Below are 19,900 nucleotides of genomic sequence, written 5' to 3'. Positions count from 1 at the left end.
GCAGTAAGACACAGGCAAATGGTGACTATGGGGCAGGGGAGAAGGACACAAGGGGGCTAGGGTAGACCGGCACAATGGTGACACAGGGGGGCTAGGGAGCAAGGAAGACAGGCACAAGGGGACACATGCGGGCTAAGAGGCAGGGGAGAAGGGCACAAGGGGACTAGTGGGCAAGGGAGACTGACACAAGGGGACACACGGGGACTAGTGGGCCAGGGAGACTGACACAAGGGGGACACACGGGGACTAGTGTGCAAGGGAGACTGACACAAGGGGACTAGTGGGCAAGGGAGACTGACACAAGGGGACACACGGGGACAAGGGCTGCAAGCACAAGGGAGACAGGCACAAGAGGACACACAGGGACCAGTGGGCAAGGGAGACTGACAACGGGACACACAGGGACAAGGGACACAAGCACAAGGGCAACAGGCACAAGGGGACACATGGGGACTAGGAGGAAGGGGAGAAGGGGGCAAGGGAGACAGGCACAAGAGGAAATAAGGGGACTCCGAGGGCAGAGTAGATAGGGACACACGGGGAAACGGGACTGCAAGGAGACAGGAGAAAATGAGGGGAGACTTGCGAGCAAGGAAGAAGGGGGCACATGGATTATGAGGACAGGGTAGATGGGGAACACACGGTGAGAAAGGGGACAGGGGAGACTTGAGAACAGGGCAGACAGGTCACACAAGCGGCTGCTAATAACAGGAGGACAAATGCAGATCTGAGGCTTAAGGGACCCTTCGGCAGCAGGAGGAGGAGGACACAGCAACAGATTGCAGCTTTTTAGGTTTAGGCACTCAGCCACTCACTCAAGCAGCACCAGCAAACTTCGTTCAGTCTTTCCCTTTGGTGAGGCTGAAGGACCTGTGGACTCGCCTCTCTCCAGTCACAAGGTTGGATCACGTGACCGCATTAAATCCATCTTCCCCCATGTAACTGGAGGACCTGCGTTGACGCCTCCCTGCTGTAATGGTTGGGTCCTTCTCCTTCACTATTGCTGGACGGACGGGCCCCTAAGCAGTCCGGGCCCCGTCGCAGCTGTGACCGCTATAGTTACGCCCCTGTGTGTGCACATACCCTAAAAGTTTTCAGGTTTTTTTTACTTTTCTCTTCCCATTGACTTCCATGCTCCATTATTAAAAAAAAAAAAAAAAAGTGAAATCAATATTGGGCGTCCAATCAGTTACTCAACCAGGAGTCACTTTATGATAAGTATAAACATTAGTGATGAGTGAAAGCGCTCAGATAAGATGTTATCCATGCTCGGGTGCTGAGTGACTTCGGCGTGCTTGAAAAATATTTTCGAGTCCCCACGGCTGCTTGTCTCACGTCTGTTTGACAGATACAAACAGGCAATCTTTGCACGTGTTGTAAGGTCGAACAGCTGTAAGCTCTCGAACAGCCGCGAGACAAGCAGCTGTGGGGAGTGGAACATTTTTCAAGCACGCTGAAGACACTCGGTTAGCAGCACCTGAGCATGGCAGATAACACCTTATCCTATAACACACCATCCCAGCACGTTCACTCATCTACTATATAATTGTCTAAGGGGTACGTCCGTCTGTCTGTCCTTCTGTCTTTCTGTCACCGTTATTCATTCGCTGATTGGTCTCAGCAGCTGCCTGTCATGGCTGCCACGACGTATTTAGTAGAATGGTGTGTTTGTCGTTTGATCCTTATGGGACATGGTTTTAATGTTTTTATATTTTGTACGTTTTTGTCTTACAATAAAGTTGTGATTTATTATATATATATATATAGGTGTGCACACATTTATGTCATGTCTCTTCTCTCTTCTTGTTTAACATTGCATTTTTCATGCTTTGTGTAGCACCCTAGTGTTTATAGTCATACAATTGTTGTGCTCCGGACACATTTCTTTATCCGGCTGCCACGACCAATCAGCGACACGAACAGTCCGGAAGAAAATGGCCGCTCCTTACTCCCAGCACTCACTGCCCGGCGCCCGCATACACCCCTCCAGTCGGCGCTCACACAGGGTTAATGCCGGCGGTAACGGACCGCGTTTTGTCGCGGGTAACGCACTCCGTTACCGCTGCTATTAACCCTGTGTGTCCAACTTTTTTACTATTGACGCAGCCTACGCAGCGCCAATAGTAAAAACATCTAATATTTTTAATTTTTTTTTATTATTTTTAACGATTGTATACTCACCTACACCGCCTTTCCCGCTCCTCGCGATCCAACCGCCACGCTCCGGTGCCATGGATGGTCTGGCAGAAGGACCTGCCATGATGTCACGGTCATGTGACCGCGAAGTCATCGCAAGGCCTGTGCGCCTGCGCGGACAGGACCTGCCGTGACGTCACGGTTATGTGACCGCTACACGGTCATGTGACCGCGACGTCATGACAGGTCCTGCGCTACAAGGACCTGCCAGTCGACGGAGCTACAGCGCGCCGGCAGAAGGTGAGTATATGTTTATTTTTTTAACCTGTGTCATACGCTGGGCAATATACTACATAGCTGGGCAATATACTATATGGGCTGTGCAATATACTACGTGGCTGGGCAATATACTACATGGATATACATATTCTAGAATACCCGATGCGTTAGAATCGGGCCACCATCTAGTCACTAATAAACATCAAAAACCGTCCGAGCCCAAAGTAAGTGGCCAACAATACAAAGTGACAAACACATTGTATACCATAAAACGGAAAGTTTGTTATTGAACCTTTAAAATAAAAAAATAAGGAAATGTCCTATACCTCGAGCTGAGCAGAGGAGCTCCACTAGAAGAAGCTGTTTTAAGGGTCCTAACCTGCACAAACCGGGCAAACAAGAGGAGACAAGCGGTTATCACCAGGAGAGCATCACCCTGGCACCTCAAGAAGCCGAAAAGCAGAAACATTGCCATCCATCAACTCCCTCCCCTCCGAAATCATTGTCGACTAGAAGGGAAGTGAAACTGTCGCACTGACCGGGCCCTGAGAGACAGCCCCGAGTAACAGACAGGAATCTCGCACACTCACTCAGTGAGTGGATGTTTAGCGTGTCCTGCTCTATCGGCGTGGTTCAACCGCAGCCATCTTGGATTGCTACAGCGTGGCACAAGACCGGATAAACAATCTTTTGACCCGGGCACATATAACCTCCACTCAATGACCACAGATGACAGTGTTCTACCTCCATTTTAGGACAGTAGAGGAGTTCTTCATACCTCCCAGGCACCGCACCCCAGAACTGCCATCAGGCTTCTCTTCCTCCATCTTGTGAGGCAGTGAGGGACACACAGGGACCTGTGGCACAGCTATACCCAAGCTGCGTAAAGGGGACGTCCTCACTTGTTCCAGGACCCAGACCACTAAAGGTACACGAAAGGTGGAGAAGCCCTGCAAAAGCTCCATCTTATGAGCGAGAGCCAGCAGGCCCTCAAAGGACTATGTCACTCCCCTGCAGCTCAAGACCCCCAGTCTCCCCCCTCCAAAAAAAAAAAAAAAAACACTACTGGACTAAAATACATTTTTGACCAAACTAATAACAGACTACGCCTGAATGTCAAACAAGAGGTTAACCCATATCAAATAATACCACTTTGTATATTCTCTGTATATCAAAACAAGATATACAAAATGCATAGGACTTTAGACTAAGTGGTACAATCCAAAAGCTTGGCACGCCATCTCCTGGCCCAAGTGGAAACTGCAGCTTCTTCACGAAAAGAAACATGACCACAATGACCAACATCTGCTGAGGCTACAGTGACAATTCCTCTCCTCCAATTCTCTATAGGTAAAACCTTTAGGGCACAATCGAACTGATTAGTGAAAACTACTTCTGCGAGCAATTCACACAATCCTGCCCCAAAAATACACATTTTATTATACAATTTGGACCCCCATCCAGCAGATCCCTCTAGCAATAAAATCCATCTCACTGCCCATCCTTACAGTGAACCAGATTAAAATCCTGTTCCTTCCCATCAGCAATCCTCTCATCCCCAAATAAATAATTGCCCAGGTCCTGATGGCTTCACCCCTTTTTCTATGACACAACTTCCATACTCAACTAAGTTATTGAATGAAGCGTTGCATGGGGGCCTAATTCCATCCACAAGCTCTGGTGGCAAAAACAATAATTCATAAAGGGGGGAAAAGACGTCTCCCTCCAACAACTACAGGCCAATATGGTAGACAATGTGGTGGTCACTTTGCATGGCTGGGAACTTTAGACTTTTTTTTTCTGTTTATCCATTATAAAAAAAAAAAAGGATGGAACATTTTCCAAGCAGAAAAGACCAAAACTATCATCAGGTCGCTTATTTTAACAGCTTGGCATATTGCAAAGTCTGAGGCATTAGCCAAAGCCAGAACAGCAAAGTTGTTGTTCCTTAATGCTGCAAATCTTAGGAAAAAACGGTAGAAAGAGAGGCCGAAAGAACCTGTCCTTAGGGAACGTGAACCAGCGTCTTGATGGCATCTACCATGCTTTGAAATACATTCTAAAGCAACAAGTCTGTCTGACAAACTATTATTCACGTTTTAATAGCAAACCCTCGTTAAGGCCCCAGCTACCATACTGCCTCTGTGGGGATTAATGGGGGTCAGTGGGAGCTCTGTCCCTACAAACACCTTAGACGCGGTGGTCAGTATCGATCACAGCATCTAAGAGGTTCAACAACAACTTTTCGCCAAGGCTTCGTAAAGCTTCCGGCCATTACGACATGGCGGCGCTGCAACATATTTCTGGGGAGCAGAAGACGCCCCATTAACAGCTGTCGTAAAAACATGCATGGGTGTTAAGAGATATCAGCAGGCGCCCCCTAGGAGGTCAGAATAAACATCTGCCCTTAGGATTTTCTCACCTGTAGTCAGCAATGACTATAAAGGACTTGGCACAACCAGCCACGATCTTCTCCTGCGCCAAACATCCCCTGAGAACAGAAAAGAAAAGATCTTCAGAAGTAAAAAACACCAGGAATCTGTGTGGCTGGGACATTAATCACGGCCCTGTGGGCTGGATACTGGCAGAGGGAGCTGCTGCACACCTCTTGGACTAGTGCAGATAATTACACTATGTGACACAGATATTAACACCTTCCCAAGCAAAAGGTGTAACTGTACATCTGAGCCGGTTCCATACGCGTTACATAGCCGACACCTGCCTCTAACACAAGCAACCGGAGTTGGGGTCAGTCACTGTTTAACCATTTAAATGCCGCTTTCAATCACTAACAGCATTTTGTCAGTTTGCGCTGGATTATTAGTTTTCCCATAAGTATACCATTGGCACCCTGCAACGAGATCGCGGGGAGCCAATGGGTTAGTAGCTGCCATCTGTAAGGCCTCATTCAGAAGTCGGATTTTTTTTTTTGTGTATGAAAAAAATCTGACTGATTATTCTGATGAGAGTTTGATCTGAGTGTCATCTGATTCTCATATGTAGAGAAAAAAAAAATCTCCACCTGCGCGGTTCTTAGCTTATAGGGGTGAATCTTGACGATATATAATGAAAGCGGAGGAGAGGTGATCCCCCTTACTGGGAACCTAGGACTCCATGCATCCAGGGAAAGAAAAAAAAAAAAAAAAAACACACGTTCACAATATATGTATAAGCAGGAAAGCACTTTACCCGCCACCTTTGATGAGGTTGAGCTCAGAATCCACTTCATCGGCACCATCAATGGCCACATCAAGCTGTATGGAAGACACAGAATGAACACATGCTGCAGCGTATAGAAAATAAAGCAATACGGAAAAATACAGACAGTTTTCGTTCCTAAAAGCCATTCTGGTCATAAGAAGCTGGATTTCAGGGATTACTACAGAGCTACGAATCCTTTGGTTCTTACAAAACACCTCTAAAACGTAAAATCATAAAATTTTGGCTACCTGCAGCCACCATTAGGGGGAGCTCACAGCAAATATCTAGCCAATATATATTTCATGCTGCAAGCTTCCCTCCCTTACCCCATATGGAGGCTACTTCTCCGTAAATTGTACTAAAATGGAGAACATTTTTCCTGAAGGGGCTTTGAACGCCATGTAAGTGCTTCTGTTCTCATCTAGATGGTTTCATTTGGGCTCAGTTCCAGTCTTACCTCTGGGTGTCTCTCCAAGTCAGTTAGGGTTAATCCATTTTGCAGGATCAGCTGCCGCGCCTATTAATAAAGAAAAGAAAAAAAGTTCAAAAAAGTCAGCAGCATCCAAACCGTTAACAGCAGGGATCGGAGCTCGACTGATCGCTGCTGCTACATGCAGATGTTGGCTGCATGATACAGGCCTGGCACGGTGCGAGCCCAGCACCTGAGCCTGCTCCACTCACCATGACAATGGTGCATCATACAGTCATAAAGGGTTAAGAAAGGAAGTGCTGGGATTTGTGTGTGTGAATGGTCTAAGCTTAGTGTTCCTTTAGGGAGTGGAAATCCTAGAGGTGCTCACCTGGAAGGACGTTGGGACACAGGACACATGGAGGTTCTCACTTTTCACCCGCTCAGCTAAGAGGCAAAAATAAATACAGCAAAGGTTTAGAAGACATCCTTTAAAAGATGTAAAGCAGGGCTGCTATTACCCTGAAAACAGAGCAAACCTGTCCACCGGTTGTGCCTGGTATTCCAGTATAAAAGTACATGGGGCTTAGTGCAATACCACAGACAGCCTGAGGACATTGGTGGTGCTGAAGGAAGGATCCCAACAGCATAGAGAACAGTTACGGGTTTTTAGTCTCTTTTCCCAGAACTTTCCAATAAAACAAAGCTTAAAATGAAAATGTGCCGAAAGTGGCAGTATTCCCCAAATTCATCAAGCTCAAAGAACATCTGTCAGCAGGATCTACCCTTCTAAGCCACCTATATGAGCATGTAGGACAAAGGAAGCAGAATAAAACGATACCTTGATATCTGCGATCCGATGTCTTATTCAAGAGAAATCCATATTTTTCTGATATGTAAATCAGTTGTTAAGATCTATGGGCGGAACAAAGATCTTCCCAAGAATCTGCCTCCAGAGATCATTTTAAATGAAGGGGGATGTCACCAGTGTGAGACATGTAATGGCTGACAGCTCTGCAGTGAGATCAGGAGAGCAGACTGTGTGCAATTACAACTATCACCATACATCCAATCTGACAGTACAGCAGAACTGAACTGAGTCTCATTACAAACACATCTGTGGCTCCACTTTTTCTCTTCTGCTGTCAACTCAGCTGAAAAACTGGGCCAAACTACAACACTACTTTAGCTTTCATTCCAAAAGGCAACCAACGTCGGGAGAAGGGCAGTCCAGCAGAGCTGACCGCATTATTAGAGGAGAACTACAACTGCAGATGTGTTTGTAATAAGACAAAGTTCAGCTGTACTGCCCCTACTTTCACACTGGCTGCCTGTGACTTAGCCGATATCAGGCACAGCAGAGCTGAAAGCCTTAGGAGAGGACAACCGCAGCAGTAGAGGTGTTTGTAATGAGACACATCAGTTCTGCCGAGTCAGATTATCACTGTCAGTTATTACATGTCTCACACCCTTCTATTTAAAATATCTGGAGGCAGATTCTCGGGGAGATCTATGTCCTGCTCATAGATCTTAGCAACTCAGTTACATATTCAAAAGAAATTCATATTGGACCACAGATATCGAGGTATCACATTATTATTATTATTATTATTATTTATTGTTATAGCGCCATTTATTCCATGGCGTTTTACATGTGAGGAGGGGTATACATAAAAACAAGTACAATAATCTTGAACAATACAAGTCATAACTGGTACAGGAGGAGTGAGGACCCTGCCCGCGAGGGCTCACAATCTACAAGGGATGGGTGAGAATACAGTAGGTGAGGATAGAGCTGATCGTGCAGCGGTTGGTTGATCGGTGGTTACTGCAGGTTGTAGGCTTGTCGGAAGAGGTGGGTCTTCAGATTCTTTTTGAAGGTTTCGATGGTGGGCGAGAGTCTGATGTGTTGTGGTAGAGGGTTCCAGAGTAGGGGTGATACGCGAGAGAAATCTTGTATACGATTGTGGGAAGAGGAGATAAGAAGGGAGTAGAGAAGGAGATCTTGTGAGGATCGGAGGTTGCGTGTAGGAAAGTACCGGGAGACGAGGTCACAGATGTAAGGAGGAGACAGGTTGTGGATGGCTTTGTACGTCATGGTTAGGGTTTTGTACTGGAGTCTCTGGGCAATGGGGAGCCAGTGAAGGGATTGACAGAGGGGAGAGGCCGGAGAATAGCGGGGGACAGGTGGATTAGTCGGGCAGCAGAGTTTCGAATAGATTGGAGGGGTGCGAGAGTGTTTGAGGGGAGGCCACAGAGCAGGAGGTTGCAGTAGTCAAGACATTATTACATTACATTATTCAGCTCCCTATGACCTACATGCCCTTGTACATGGCTTAGGGGCGGTTAATCCTACTGACAGATTCTCTTTAGAAACAGGAGGCAAAATAAAGTAATGGAGTACAAATATTAAGTAATAAAAGTTTTGCTATTCTTTAATACATCCTGCAGATGTGAGGTGCATCTACCAGGGCAGAGATTAATGTTTCGGAGATGGAATCACGCAGGGGGCAACAACGCACCTAACCGAGTCACCGCGTGGACAATGGTGGAGCCGCTTCCAATGCCGAGCACCTGATTATTCTGCAATGAGAAGAACACGGGTCATCATAAGCCACACTGCAGAGAGGAGAGTGGTCTATATCCCTGTAAGAAGGCCATAGCTTCCATCGTGCCATAGGACAGTCACATATGCAAATCATCTCACCTCCGAGAGAAAGAAAGACATCTCCAGTGTCCTCAACTGTAGAGCAGTGTCCCAATAAATCAGGGTTTGACGCTTTAATGAGCTTTGGCGCAGGATTAAGAAGACTCGGACAAACCAGAGTCTTGTCCAAAAGCAAGAGACACCCATGTGTAGACAGGAGGTATGAGGTTCTCGCACATTAGCGTTTGTGGATAGCTAAGTCCAACTTGACACAGTTCTGTTCCTCTTGGAGAAGATCACAGCTATTTGTGTACTTTTATCCAGAGAACATTGCTTGATCTACAAGTCTCCCAATGCCAACCTGGCGATTCTACAAGGAGAGACCCTGCTCCACCCGGCCTCCACCAAAGGCTTATTACCAAGCAAAACAGTACCCCGACCTGCACTGCCAAGAAGGAAAAACCCCAAACAACTGTCTACACATGGGTGAATTTTTGGAGTCTCGTGCAATCCTTGGTTATTGACTTATAATGTAGTTCACTCCAGTAAGTGACGCTAGAGAGCCAGTTTACTTCCATTTGGAGAAGACCTAATTTGCCTGATCTTTTCCCCACATATCAGTGCAAAACCTATAGCTCTTCAAGAAAGCTGGTGGTCATCACAAGGAGAAAGTCCCCTCTAGACCAGTGATCCCCAACTCCAGTCCTCAAAAGCCACCAAGTCATGTTTTCAGGATTTTCTTAGTACTGCACAGGTGATGGAATGATTGCCTATGCTGGTGATACTAAGGAAATCCTAAAAGAAAAAAGTGACCCGTTGGTGGCACACTGCTCAAAACCATAAAACAATTACATACAAGACCCTGGATAGCGCCAGAGATGTATTGGAAGATGCCAAATCCTACCATGAAGGAGAGAACTTGGGTAATGCGAGAATGGTGATCTAGTGTAACGTGGCACAGTGTTGTAGCCGGGCGTGAAGCACTCATCTGTGGTACCACGGCTGGGTTACACGAAAGTGGAGGTCCTGGTAGGGTGTGTGGACTTGTTAACACTACAGTCCTGATCTTCAAGTGTTCCCACGCTTGTTCTGTGATTCCGCGTCCTTTCCTCTCCCCACTTCCGGCCCTGAAACTCACGCTCGGGACCCTTCACCAGTCCCTCACACCTCAGCCCTGTTACCTTCCTATGTTAATCACCTCAGGTCTCGTGGCCAGGTATATTTTCCCAAGACCAGTCTCAGGAAGGCCACTGTCTTAGTCACACACTCAGGATCTCGCTCTCTCTTTACTTCGGTATCCTCTCATTAAGGCCGGGATCACACATACGCGAGATACGGCCGAGTCTCGCAGGTGAAGACCCAGCTCTGGCGCCGGCACTCTGGAGCGGAGCGTGCAGCACCATGTATTGCTGTGCGGCTGCACGCTCCACTCCGGAGTGCCGGTGCCAGAGCTGGGTTTTCACCTGCGAGACTCAGCCGTATCTCACGTATGCGTGATCCCGGCCTTCGGGTCACCCTAGCACGCGGCACTGAACACTTAGGACCTGTACATCCACTCACCTTGCACTTCAGACCCTATCTGCCTTCCCAGCAGGAAACATTCACTTTCCCTTCCACTAGCCCCTCCAATTATGGGCTAGTCCCAACTATTAACTACCCCAATAGTCTAACTACAGATATCCTAGCACACTATGCTATTCACATTACATCATATAACGCTCTTTGTGTCTTCAGGGGTAGGAATGCGATTGCTATTGTAAAGGTGATGGACAATCGCGATCAATAGGCTGCAACAGTTTTGCACAATGAAAGATTCCTGTTTTGTGGGCCCAAGCAGCACCTTGTCACAGCAGTAATTCTTATACACACAGAACATAGGATTGCCAACCTGCAGCCTTTGTGTTATATCATTATTACTGCCAAGATGAAGGCTACTGGAATATTACAGAAGCTCGGACACTCCCTGGGTACACTCCACATGAAACAAGCTGCTTGTATAGACTACGGAGCCTACGCTTGTTATACAGTCCGTACCCCGGTGTGTGCGCAGGTCTGCTGAGCCACACTGTTCAGGGGTCTATTAAGCAATCAGGGTGAGTCTCCAGACCTAGAACCCCCCACTAATCTGCAGGCAATTAAAATGCCTGCAAATATGAAAAATCACATTCAAAGCTTCGTTATTCTTTAATGAAGTGAAAGCAGAAACTAATTTTATAGGGAGAAGTCTCTCGTACATAGTTAAAGGGGAGATTTATCTTATAACAACGTCTTCTCACATGGGACATTATGTTCTTAGTTGGGTTCTGCATAATGTGACCCCCAATTATGGACGCACACTATAAGAACAAGGCGCATAGCAGAACATCAACACGTCGAAGTAATGGAGTCCTCCGGGTTTACGACAAATCTGAAGGCTAGGCACAGAAACCACAATACTATGATGGAGAACACTTGGATGCAAGAGTTTATAGACACATGATGGAAGACCATGCTGAGGAATGACCTCTTCAGACACAAGATCTTCCCCACAGCTCCTCCATACCTTGACATGATTGTCCACAGCCGCGTATCCCGCCAGTCTCTTTGCCTCTTCGGTCATCCTGCAGATTGTGGTGAGCAGCCGGCGGTGGAGCATGCAGGGTCCGCAACACAAGGATCTGATGCAGAGGGATCAAACCTGCCAATGAAAGACAACATCATCATCATGGGGTCTGCAACAAATCCTTTATTATTTCTGCCTATTAGAAACCCGATCACAAGGCAATGCGCATGTCCTGCACGACGGAATTAGGCTACGTTCACATTTGCGTTGTGCGCCGCAGCGTCGGCGCCGCAACGCACAACGCAAACAAAAACGCGTCAAAACGCATGCACAACGCTGCGCTTTGCGCCGCATGCGTCCTTTTTTCTATTGATTTTGGACGCAGCAAAAATGCAACTTGCTGCGTCCTCTGCGCCCGGACGCGTGCGCCGCAGTGACGCATGCGGCGCAAAACGCAAGTGCACCGCATGTCCATGCGCCCCCATGTTAAATATAGGGGCGCATGACGCATGCGGCGCCGCTGCGGCGCGGACCGCAAATGTGAACGTAGCCTAACTCGTATCCCACCGGATATCTGAGCCAAGAGGGGACATCTCCCTAAAGGATAAAATAGAAGCCCTCATCCCCGAGGTGGTGCTGGTCAACACTCCAAATCAAGGGCGCAGGTCACCCAGTAGACCTCTCTCTCTCCAAAAGCCCCAAAGAGTCCACACTGGCTTCCTCTAGATCCCCAGATCACTAATTTAACTAATATGTAGATTCATGGATTCATAGATCTCCTGGAACCTTAATCTCCATTTCCCACCCATGTTGTTACAGAACATGGTAATTTTAGGTAAGACTGTGGAAAACTCCAATGAAACAACTGGAGGTTTGAGGATTTTTCTTCAGAAACATTTGTCATTTTCTACATGGAAACAACATTTCCTCATTACAAATAATTTCGAAACTTCCGCAATAATTAGTAAAGACTCCAGTGGTTTGGCTCATGAATTCTGGACTTAAAGGGCAACTCCATTCAGCAAGAATAATTCTAGATACATTATAGATGATTTGTCCATGAGATCTGCACCTCTTGTATTATAGCACAAGCTGAGCCAATGTCTCTGGTTATTATCACCTATTTATATAGAATAAAAAGCTCCAGCATTCCCAGCATTATAAGACGCTCCAGCATTCGCAGCATTATAAGACGCTCCAGCATTCCCAGCATTATAAGACGCTCCAGCATTCCCAGCATTATAAGACGCTCCAGCATTCGCAGCATTATAAGACGCTCCAGCATTCGCAGCATTATAAGACGCTCCAGCATTCCCAGCATTATAAGACGCTCCAGCATTCCCAGTATTATAAGACGCTCCAGCATTCCCAGCATTATAAGACGCTCCAGCATTCCCAGCATTATAAGACGCTCCAGCATTCCCAGCATTATAAGACGCTCCAGCATTCCCAGCATTATAAGACGCTCCAGCATTCCCAGCATTATAAGACGCTCCAGCATTCCCAGCATTATAAGACGCTCCAGCATTCGCAGCATTATAAGACGCTCCAGCATTCGCAGCATTATAAGACGCTCCAGCATTCGCAGCATTATAAGACGCTCCAGCATTCCCAGCATTATAAGACGCTCCAGCATTCCCAGCATTATAAGACGCTCCAGCATTCGCAGCATTATAAGACGCTCCAGCATTCGCAGCATTATAAGACGCTCCAGCATTCGCAGCATTATAAGACGCTCCAGCATTCCCAGTATTATAAGACGCTCCAGCATTCCCAGCATTATAAGACGCTCCAGCATTCGCAGCATTATAAGACGCTCCAGCATTCGCAGCATTATAAGACGCTCCAGCATTCGCAGCATTATAAGACGCTCCAGCATTCCCAGCATTATAAGACGCTCCAGCATTCCCAGCATTATAAGACGCTCCAGCATTCCCAGCATTATAAGACGCTCCAGCATTCCCAGCATTATAAGACGCTCCAGCATTCGCAGCATTATAAGACGCTCCAGCATTCCCAGCATTATAAGACGCTCCAGCATTCCCAGACGCTCCAGCATTCTCAGCATTATAAGACGCTCCAGCATTCCCAGCATTATAAGACGCTCCAGCATTCGCAGCATTATAAGACGCTCCAGCATTCCCAGCATTATAAGACGCTCCAGCATTCCCAGCATTATAAGACGCTCCAGCATTCCCAGCATTATAAGACGCTCCAGCATTCCCAGCATTATAAGACGCTCCAGCATTCCCAGCATTATAAGACGCTCCAGCATTCCCAGCATTATAAGACGCTCCAGCATTCCCAGCATTATAAGACGCTCCAGCATTCCCAGCATTATAAGACGCTCCAGCATTCGCAGCATTATAAGACGCTCCAGCATTCCCAGTATTATAAGACGCTCCAGCATTCCCAGTATTATAAGACGCTCCAGCATTCGCAGCATTATAAGACGCTCCAGCATTCGCAGCATTATAAGACGCTCCAGCATTCGCAGCATTATAAGACGCTCCAGCATTCGCAGCATTATAAGACGCTCCAGCATTCGCAGCATTATAAGACGCTCCAGCATTCCCAGTATTATAAGACGCTCCAGCATTCGCAGCATTATAAGACGCTCCAGCATTCGCAGCATTTTAAGACGCTCCAGCATTCGCAGCATTATAAGACGCTCCAGCATTCGCAGCATTATGAGACGCTCCAGCATTCGCAGCATTATAAGACGCTCCAGCATTCGCAGCATTGCATAGCACAAGTCTGCAATGACTTTAGTCTGCTGTGTGATTCCTATAAGTGTGTCCTAGAAGTGTGAAGATTAATTTTAGAATTAAAACCAGAATTGAACCAGAAGGAAACTGAAGGTAACTGGCAAGTCACTGTAAACAATGTTTCTGTTTGTTTTCACTTTCACCCCTATAATTCTTCACTTTCTGCTACCTCCCCCAATCCCCACACCAAGTAAGGAACTGTTCATCTCCTCTTCAATCCTCCCCATCCATCTCACCTCCTCCTCAGAACTGTTCCTTAACATACAATCCTCTGTCTCCAAACACAGACAGCCACCTCATGCCTTCTCCTGCTCCCACCTGCTAACACTTTCTCTGCTCCTTCTCACTGCTGGTGATATCTCTCCAAATCCTGGTCCTCCTCATCACATCCCCACAGTCAGTTCTATCTCCCATCCCCGCTCCATCACAAATTTCCGTAACCTCTCTAACCTTATTCCCATTCGCCCAGCCCCCACTTCCCCAGTCCCACTAACAGGAGCTCTGTGGAACGCTCGCTCTGTCTGCAACAAGCTTTCCTACATCCACGATCTTTTTGTTACTACCAAACTTTCCTTTCTCGCCATCACTGAAACCTGGCTCACCCCTTCTGACACAGCCTCTCCTGCTGCACTTTCCTATGGTGGCTTCTACCTTTCTCACACACCCCACCCCAGCAGCAAGCATGATGGAGGAGTTGGTTTTCTCCTGTCAGATAACTGCTCCTTCACCCCAATCCCACTACCACCCTCTGTTATCCTCCCTTCCTTTGAGGTGGACTCTGTGCGCATCTATGCCCCTACCAACCTACAACTGGCTGTCATTTACCACCCCCCAGGGCCAGCCACCACCTTCTTTGACCACTTCACCACCTGGCTACTTCATTTCTTTTCTGCGGACATCCCCACTATCATCATGGGCGACTTCAACATACCCATTGACACTTCCCTCTCAGCTGCCACTAAACTTCTATCTCTCACTTCCTCCTTCGGCCTCACTCGATGGTCTTCTGCAGCCACTCACAAAGATGGTCACACATTGGACCTCATCTTCACCCGCCTCTGCTCCCTATCTAACCTCTCTAACTTATCTCTTCCTCTTTCTGACCACAATCTACTCACATTCTTCCCTCTCCACTCCTTGTCTACAATCCCCACCCCTTGTCTACAATCCCCACCCCACAAACTTGCACACCCCCACAGAAATCTTTAACACCTTGATCTACATTCACTCTCTGAATCCCCCCTCCCTCTCACAGACATAAGTTCCCTACACAATGTGGATGATGCTGCCGCTCTATATAACACCACAATAGCTGCAGCTTTGGAATCTCTTGCCCCTCTCACACATACCAAAGCTAGCAAAACCAACAGACAACCCTGGCACACCAGCCTGACCAAAGAACTGAGGCGAGCTTCCAGGGCTGCAGAGCGGAGATGGAAAAGATCCCACTCCAACGAGCACTTCATCGTATTCAAACAGTCCCTCACTACTTTCAAGACCACACTCGCCACAGCTAAACAAACCTACTTCTCGTCTCTCATATCCTCCGTCTCACAACCCTAAACAGTTATTCAACACCTTCAACTCTCTCCTCCGTCCCCCAGCACCTCCTCCCTCCCTACTCATCTCAGCTGAAGACTTTGCCTCATTTTTCAAGCAGAAGATTGAGATCAGAGACAGTTTTAGTCGACAACCCCCAGAGCCCTTCCTTCCAACTACCCAGCCCTCCACCTCGAAAACCAACTTCTCCACCATTACAGAAGATCGACTCCACTCTGCCCTCAAGATCGCATCTCACCACCTGTGCACTTGACCCGATCCCTTCCCACTTCATCACAAACCTCACCACAGTCTTCATCCCAACTCTAACCCATCTCTTCAACCTATCACTAACAACTGGTGTTTTCCTCTCAAGCTTTAAACATGCCTCAATCACACCTATCCTCAAAAAGCCCTCTCTTGACTCTTCCTCTGTATCTAGCTATCGCCCTATATCACTTCTCCCCTATGCCTCAAAACTACTGGAACAACACGTCCATCTTGAACTGTCCTCCCACCTATCTTCCTGCTCCCTTCTCCACCGCTTACAATCAGGCTTCCGGTCACACCACTCCACTGAAACTGCCCTAACTAAGGTCACCAATGACCTATTAACCACCAAGAGCAAGCGACACTTCTCTATCCTCCTCCTCCTGGACCTGTTCTCTGCCTTTGACACAGTGGACCATTCCCTATTACTACAGACCCTCTCATCCCTTGGCATCACAGACTTGCCCCTATCCTGGATCTCGTCATACCTAACTGACCGAACATTCAGCGTCTCCCATTCACACACCACCTCCTCCTCACCTCGCCCCCTATCTGTCGGAGTCCCGCAAGGTTCAGTTCTTCTCCATTTACACTTTTGGCCTGGGACAGCTCATAGAATCTCACGGCTTTCAGTATCATCTCTATGCTGACGACACACAGATCTACATCTCTGGACCAGATATCACCACCCTACTAACCAGAATCCTTCAATGTCTGTCCACTATTTCATCCTTCTTCTCCGCTAGATTTCTAAAACTTAACATGGACAAAACAGAATTCATTGTATTTCCCCCATCTCACCCGACCCCCCCCAACGAACCTATCCATTACAGTAAACGGCTGCCTACTCTCCCCAGTCCCACAAGCTCGCTGTCTCGGGGTAATACTCGACACTGATCTCTCCTTCAAACCACATATCCAAGCCCTTTCCGCTTCCTGCCACCTTCAACTCAAATATTTCATGGATCTGTACATTCCTGAACCAAGAATCTGCAAAAACCCTATAGTCCATGCCCTCATCATCTCCCGCCTCGACTACTGTAACCTCCTGCTCTGTGGCCTCCCCTCTAACACTCTCGCACCCCTCCAATCTATTCTAAACTCTGCTGCCCGACTAATCCACCTGTCCCCCGCTATTCCATGGCCTCTCCCCTCTGTCAATCCCTTAGCTGGCTCCCCATTACCCAGAGACTCCACTACAAAACCCTAACCATGACGTACAAAGCCATCCACAACCTGTCTCCTCCATACATCTGTGACCCCTAGTCCTGCATGCAACCTCCGATCCTCACAAGATCTCCTTCTCTACTCCCCTCTTATCTCCTCTTCCCACAATTGTATACAAGATTTCTCTCGCGTATCACCCCTACTCTGGAACCCTCTACCACAACACATCAGACTCTCACCTACCATCGAAACCTTCAAAAAGAACCTGAAGACCTACCTCTTCCGACAAGCCTACAACCTGCAGTATCCACCGATCGACCAAACCACTGCATGACCAGCTCTACCCTCTCCTACTGTATCCTCACCCATCCCTTGTAGATTGTGAGCCCTCGCGGGCAGGGTCCTCACTCCTCCTGTACCAGTTATGACTTGTATTGTGTAAGATTATTGTACTGTTTTTATTATGTATACCTCTCCTCACATGTAAAGCGCCATGGAATAAAAGGCGCAATAATAATAATTACTATTATTACTATTATTAAAAAAAGCTCCAGCATTCTCAGTATTAGGCCGGGATCACACATACGAGAGATACGGCCGAGTCACGCAGGTGAAAACCCAGCTCCGGCACTCCTGAGCGGAGCGTGCAGCCGCACAGCAATACATGGAGCTGCATGCTCTGCTGTGCCGGCGCCAGAGATGGTTTTTCACCTGCGAGTCTCGGCCGTATCTCGCGTATGTGTGATCCCGGCCTTACTGTAAGGATCTGTCCACAAGTGGCCGATATGCTGCAGATTTTTCATCCAGATCTCTTAATGGAAGGTCCAAATTATTTACAGTGAAAATAGGAAAGCGGATACGCTGTTGCCAAATTTAAATCATATGTTGCTTTAAAGGGAACCTGTCACCACGTTTTTGGAAGATGGGATAAAAATAGCGTTAAATAGGGGCAGAGGTGGGCGTTACATTAGTGTGTGTGTTATGCGTTTATTACCCACCTAAGTTGCCGAAATAACTTTGCAAAGTCTCCGTTTTCGCCTGTCAATCAGGCTGGTCAGGTCACATGGGCGTGGTGTCTTCACCCAGATTTGGCGTAGTTTTCCGTTGGTGGCGTAGTGGTGTGCGCATGCCCAAAGTCCGGAATCCTCTTCCAGGGGATTTAAAATAGCGCGGTGTTCGTTATTGCATTGGTGATCGGTGGGCGCGGCCATCTTCCTTTGGCCGCGCGTGCGCAGAAGCGGCGCTCTGCTGGCCGCGGCTTCAGGAAAATGGCCGCGGGATGCCGCGCGTGCGCAGATGGATATCGCGGCGGCCATTTTCCTGAAGCCGCGGCCAGCAGAGCGCCGCTTCTGCGCACGCGCGGCCAAAGGAAGATGGCCGCGCCCACCGATCACCAATGCAATAACGAACACCGCGCTATTTTAAATCCCCTGGAAGAGGATTCCGGACTTTGGGCATGCGCACACCACTACGCCACCAACGGAAAACTACGCCAAATCTGGGGGAAGACAACGCCCATGCGACCTGACCAGCCTGATTGACAGGCGAAAACGGAGACTTTGCAAAGTTATTTCGGCAACTTAGGTGGGTAATAAACGCATAACAAACACACTAATGGAACGCCCACCTCTGCCCCTATTTAACGCTATTTTTATCCCATCTTCCAAAAACGTGGTGACAGGTTCCCTTTAAATGGGAAATGTATCTGCATCACATCATGGATTAAATTTCATGGTAGCAGTGTCTTCTCTGGCACTTTCAGCCTAATCACTCAATTACTGCATCACAGTTCCTCAGGAAAAAAAAAAAGTCTCCATGTTCTCCGCTCTGCGAGTCCGTGAAAGTCAGACTGCCCTCAGATGCCATCCGAGTGCAGTCCGATGGTTTACATAAACTCACTGAATTTCATGGCCGAGTACGATCAAAATATCCGATCAATCTCGGGCACGCAGTGATTTTTATTTTCTTGGCTCATGGAAAAAAAAAATCTGACGTGCATGCGAGCATAAAAGGTCACTGAACATGGGACTGCACTGGGATCGAAAATACGCCCATGTGCCCGATCCGTCAGACTAGAATGGCAGAGTGCATGCTCCATTCATTCATTACGAGGCCAACGTCTGCTCCATAGAGAATGAATGGCGCGGTCACTGCATTCTATAGGTTCACGCAGACGGCCGCAAAACTCGGTCGGTAAAATACTGACCAAATACTGATCGTGTGCTCAGGTCAGGAGACCAGCAGACAGAAGAAAACCAGCACTGCTCCCCAGTATACACCAGTGCCCCCTCCCCCGCTGCAGCCATGATGCATGGGACACGTGCTGTAACCTCATGCTTGTAACCAGATGCAGAGAATCATCGCACATAATGTCGCTGGTCTCCTATAATGTCACAGACTGGACCCTATGGAGCAGGATGGAGGCTGCGGAGGAGGTTTCCCTGCACAGATGATTACACTGACCGCTCTCTGATACATTGTAGCCACACAGCTGTTCCCATAGTAACCGTCAATAGTTACAGATTCCAGGACACAATGTAACATTCTACCGGGGCGGACACTTACCGCAGAGGCCGCTGCTCTCACACTGCACGCACCAGCTCTCTACCCAGCACTGCACTGGGGCACTGCTGGTCACTGGAAGGGGGCGGAGCCACTGAAGGAGAGTGGGCGTGACTGGATTAACCCCATAATAGCCAGAGACTTTTCAGCAACTTGCATCTTGCTGATAGAAAAGGTTTTCTGTTATTTGCGATTATTTTGCAATTGTTTTTGCATCACTATTAAAATTAGCTGGAAAGTCTATGGTTACTATACTCCTATTATGTGAACTACATATATATGTATTTACTTGTTATGAACCAGCACTTGGTTTTTTTTAGTATTATTATTTATTTAACCCCTTCATGACTTGGCGATTTTCTGTTTTTTTTTGCTTTCAT

At 47.6% G+C, this 19,900-nt stretch overlaps 1 protein-coding gene across 4 annotated transcripts in view; it reads right to left on the bottom strand.

Annotated features, from left to right (window-relative positions):
* Positions 1 to 19,627, bottom strand: part of RPIA (ribose 5-phosphate isomerase A) — a 52,140-nt gene extending 32,513 nt beyond the window's left edge. Inside the window, exons 1-7 of one of the 4 annotated variants that reach the window (XM_077280267.1) lie at positions 19,524 to 19,627; positions 11,215 to 11,349; positions 8,548 to 8,608; positions 6,417 to 6,472; positions 6,074 to 6,133; positions 5,605 to 5,669; positions 4,838 to 4,906 (exon numbers count right to left, since the gene is read on the bottom strand). In XM_077280267.1, the coding sequence (XP_077136382.1) occupies positions 4,838 to 4,906; positions 5,605 to 5,669; positions 6,074 to 6,133; positions 6,417 to 6,472; positions 8,548 to 8,608; positions 11,215 to 11,307 (404 nt within the window). In that variant the 5' untranslated portion in view covers positions 11,308 to 11,349; positions 19,524 to 19,627. The other 3 variants (XM_077280271.1, XM_077280270.1, XM_077280268.1) reach the window with 3 other exon arrangements.
* Between the last annotated feature and the right edge of the window lie 273 nt (positions 19,628 to 19,900).

This window comes from Ranitomeya variabilis, chromosome 1 (assembly GCF_051348905.1).
Source record: "Ranitomeya variabilis isolate aRanVar5 chromosome 1, aRanVar5.hap1, whole genome shotgun sequence".
In the NCBI taxonomy this organism is placed as follows: domain Eukaryota; kingdom Metazoa; phylum Chordata; class Amphibia; order Anura; family Dendrobatidae; genus Ranitomeya; species Ranitomeya variabilis.
The sequence above is the reverse complement of the archived record's forward strand: the minus strand, read 5'-3'. Positions and strand labels throughout refer to the sequence as shown.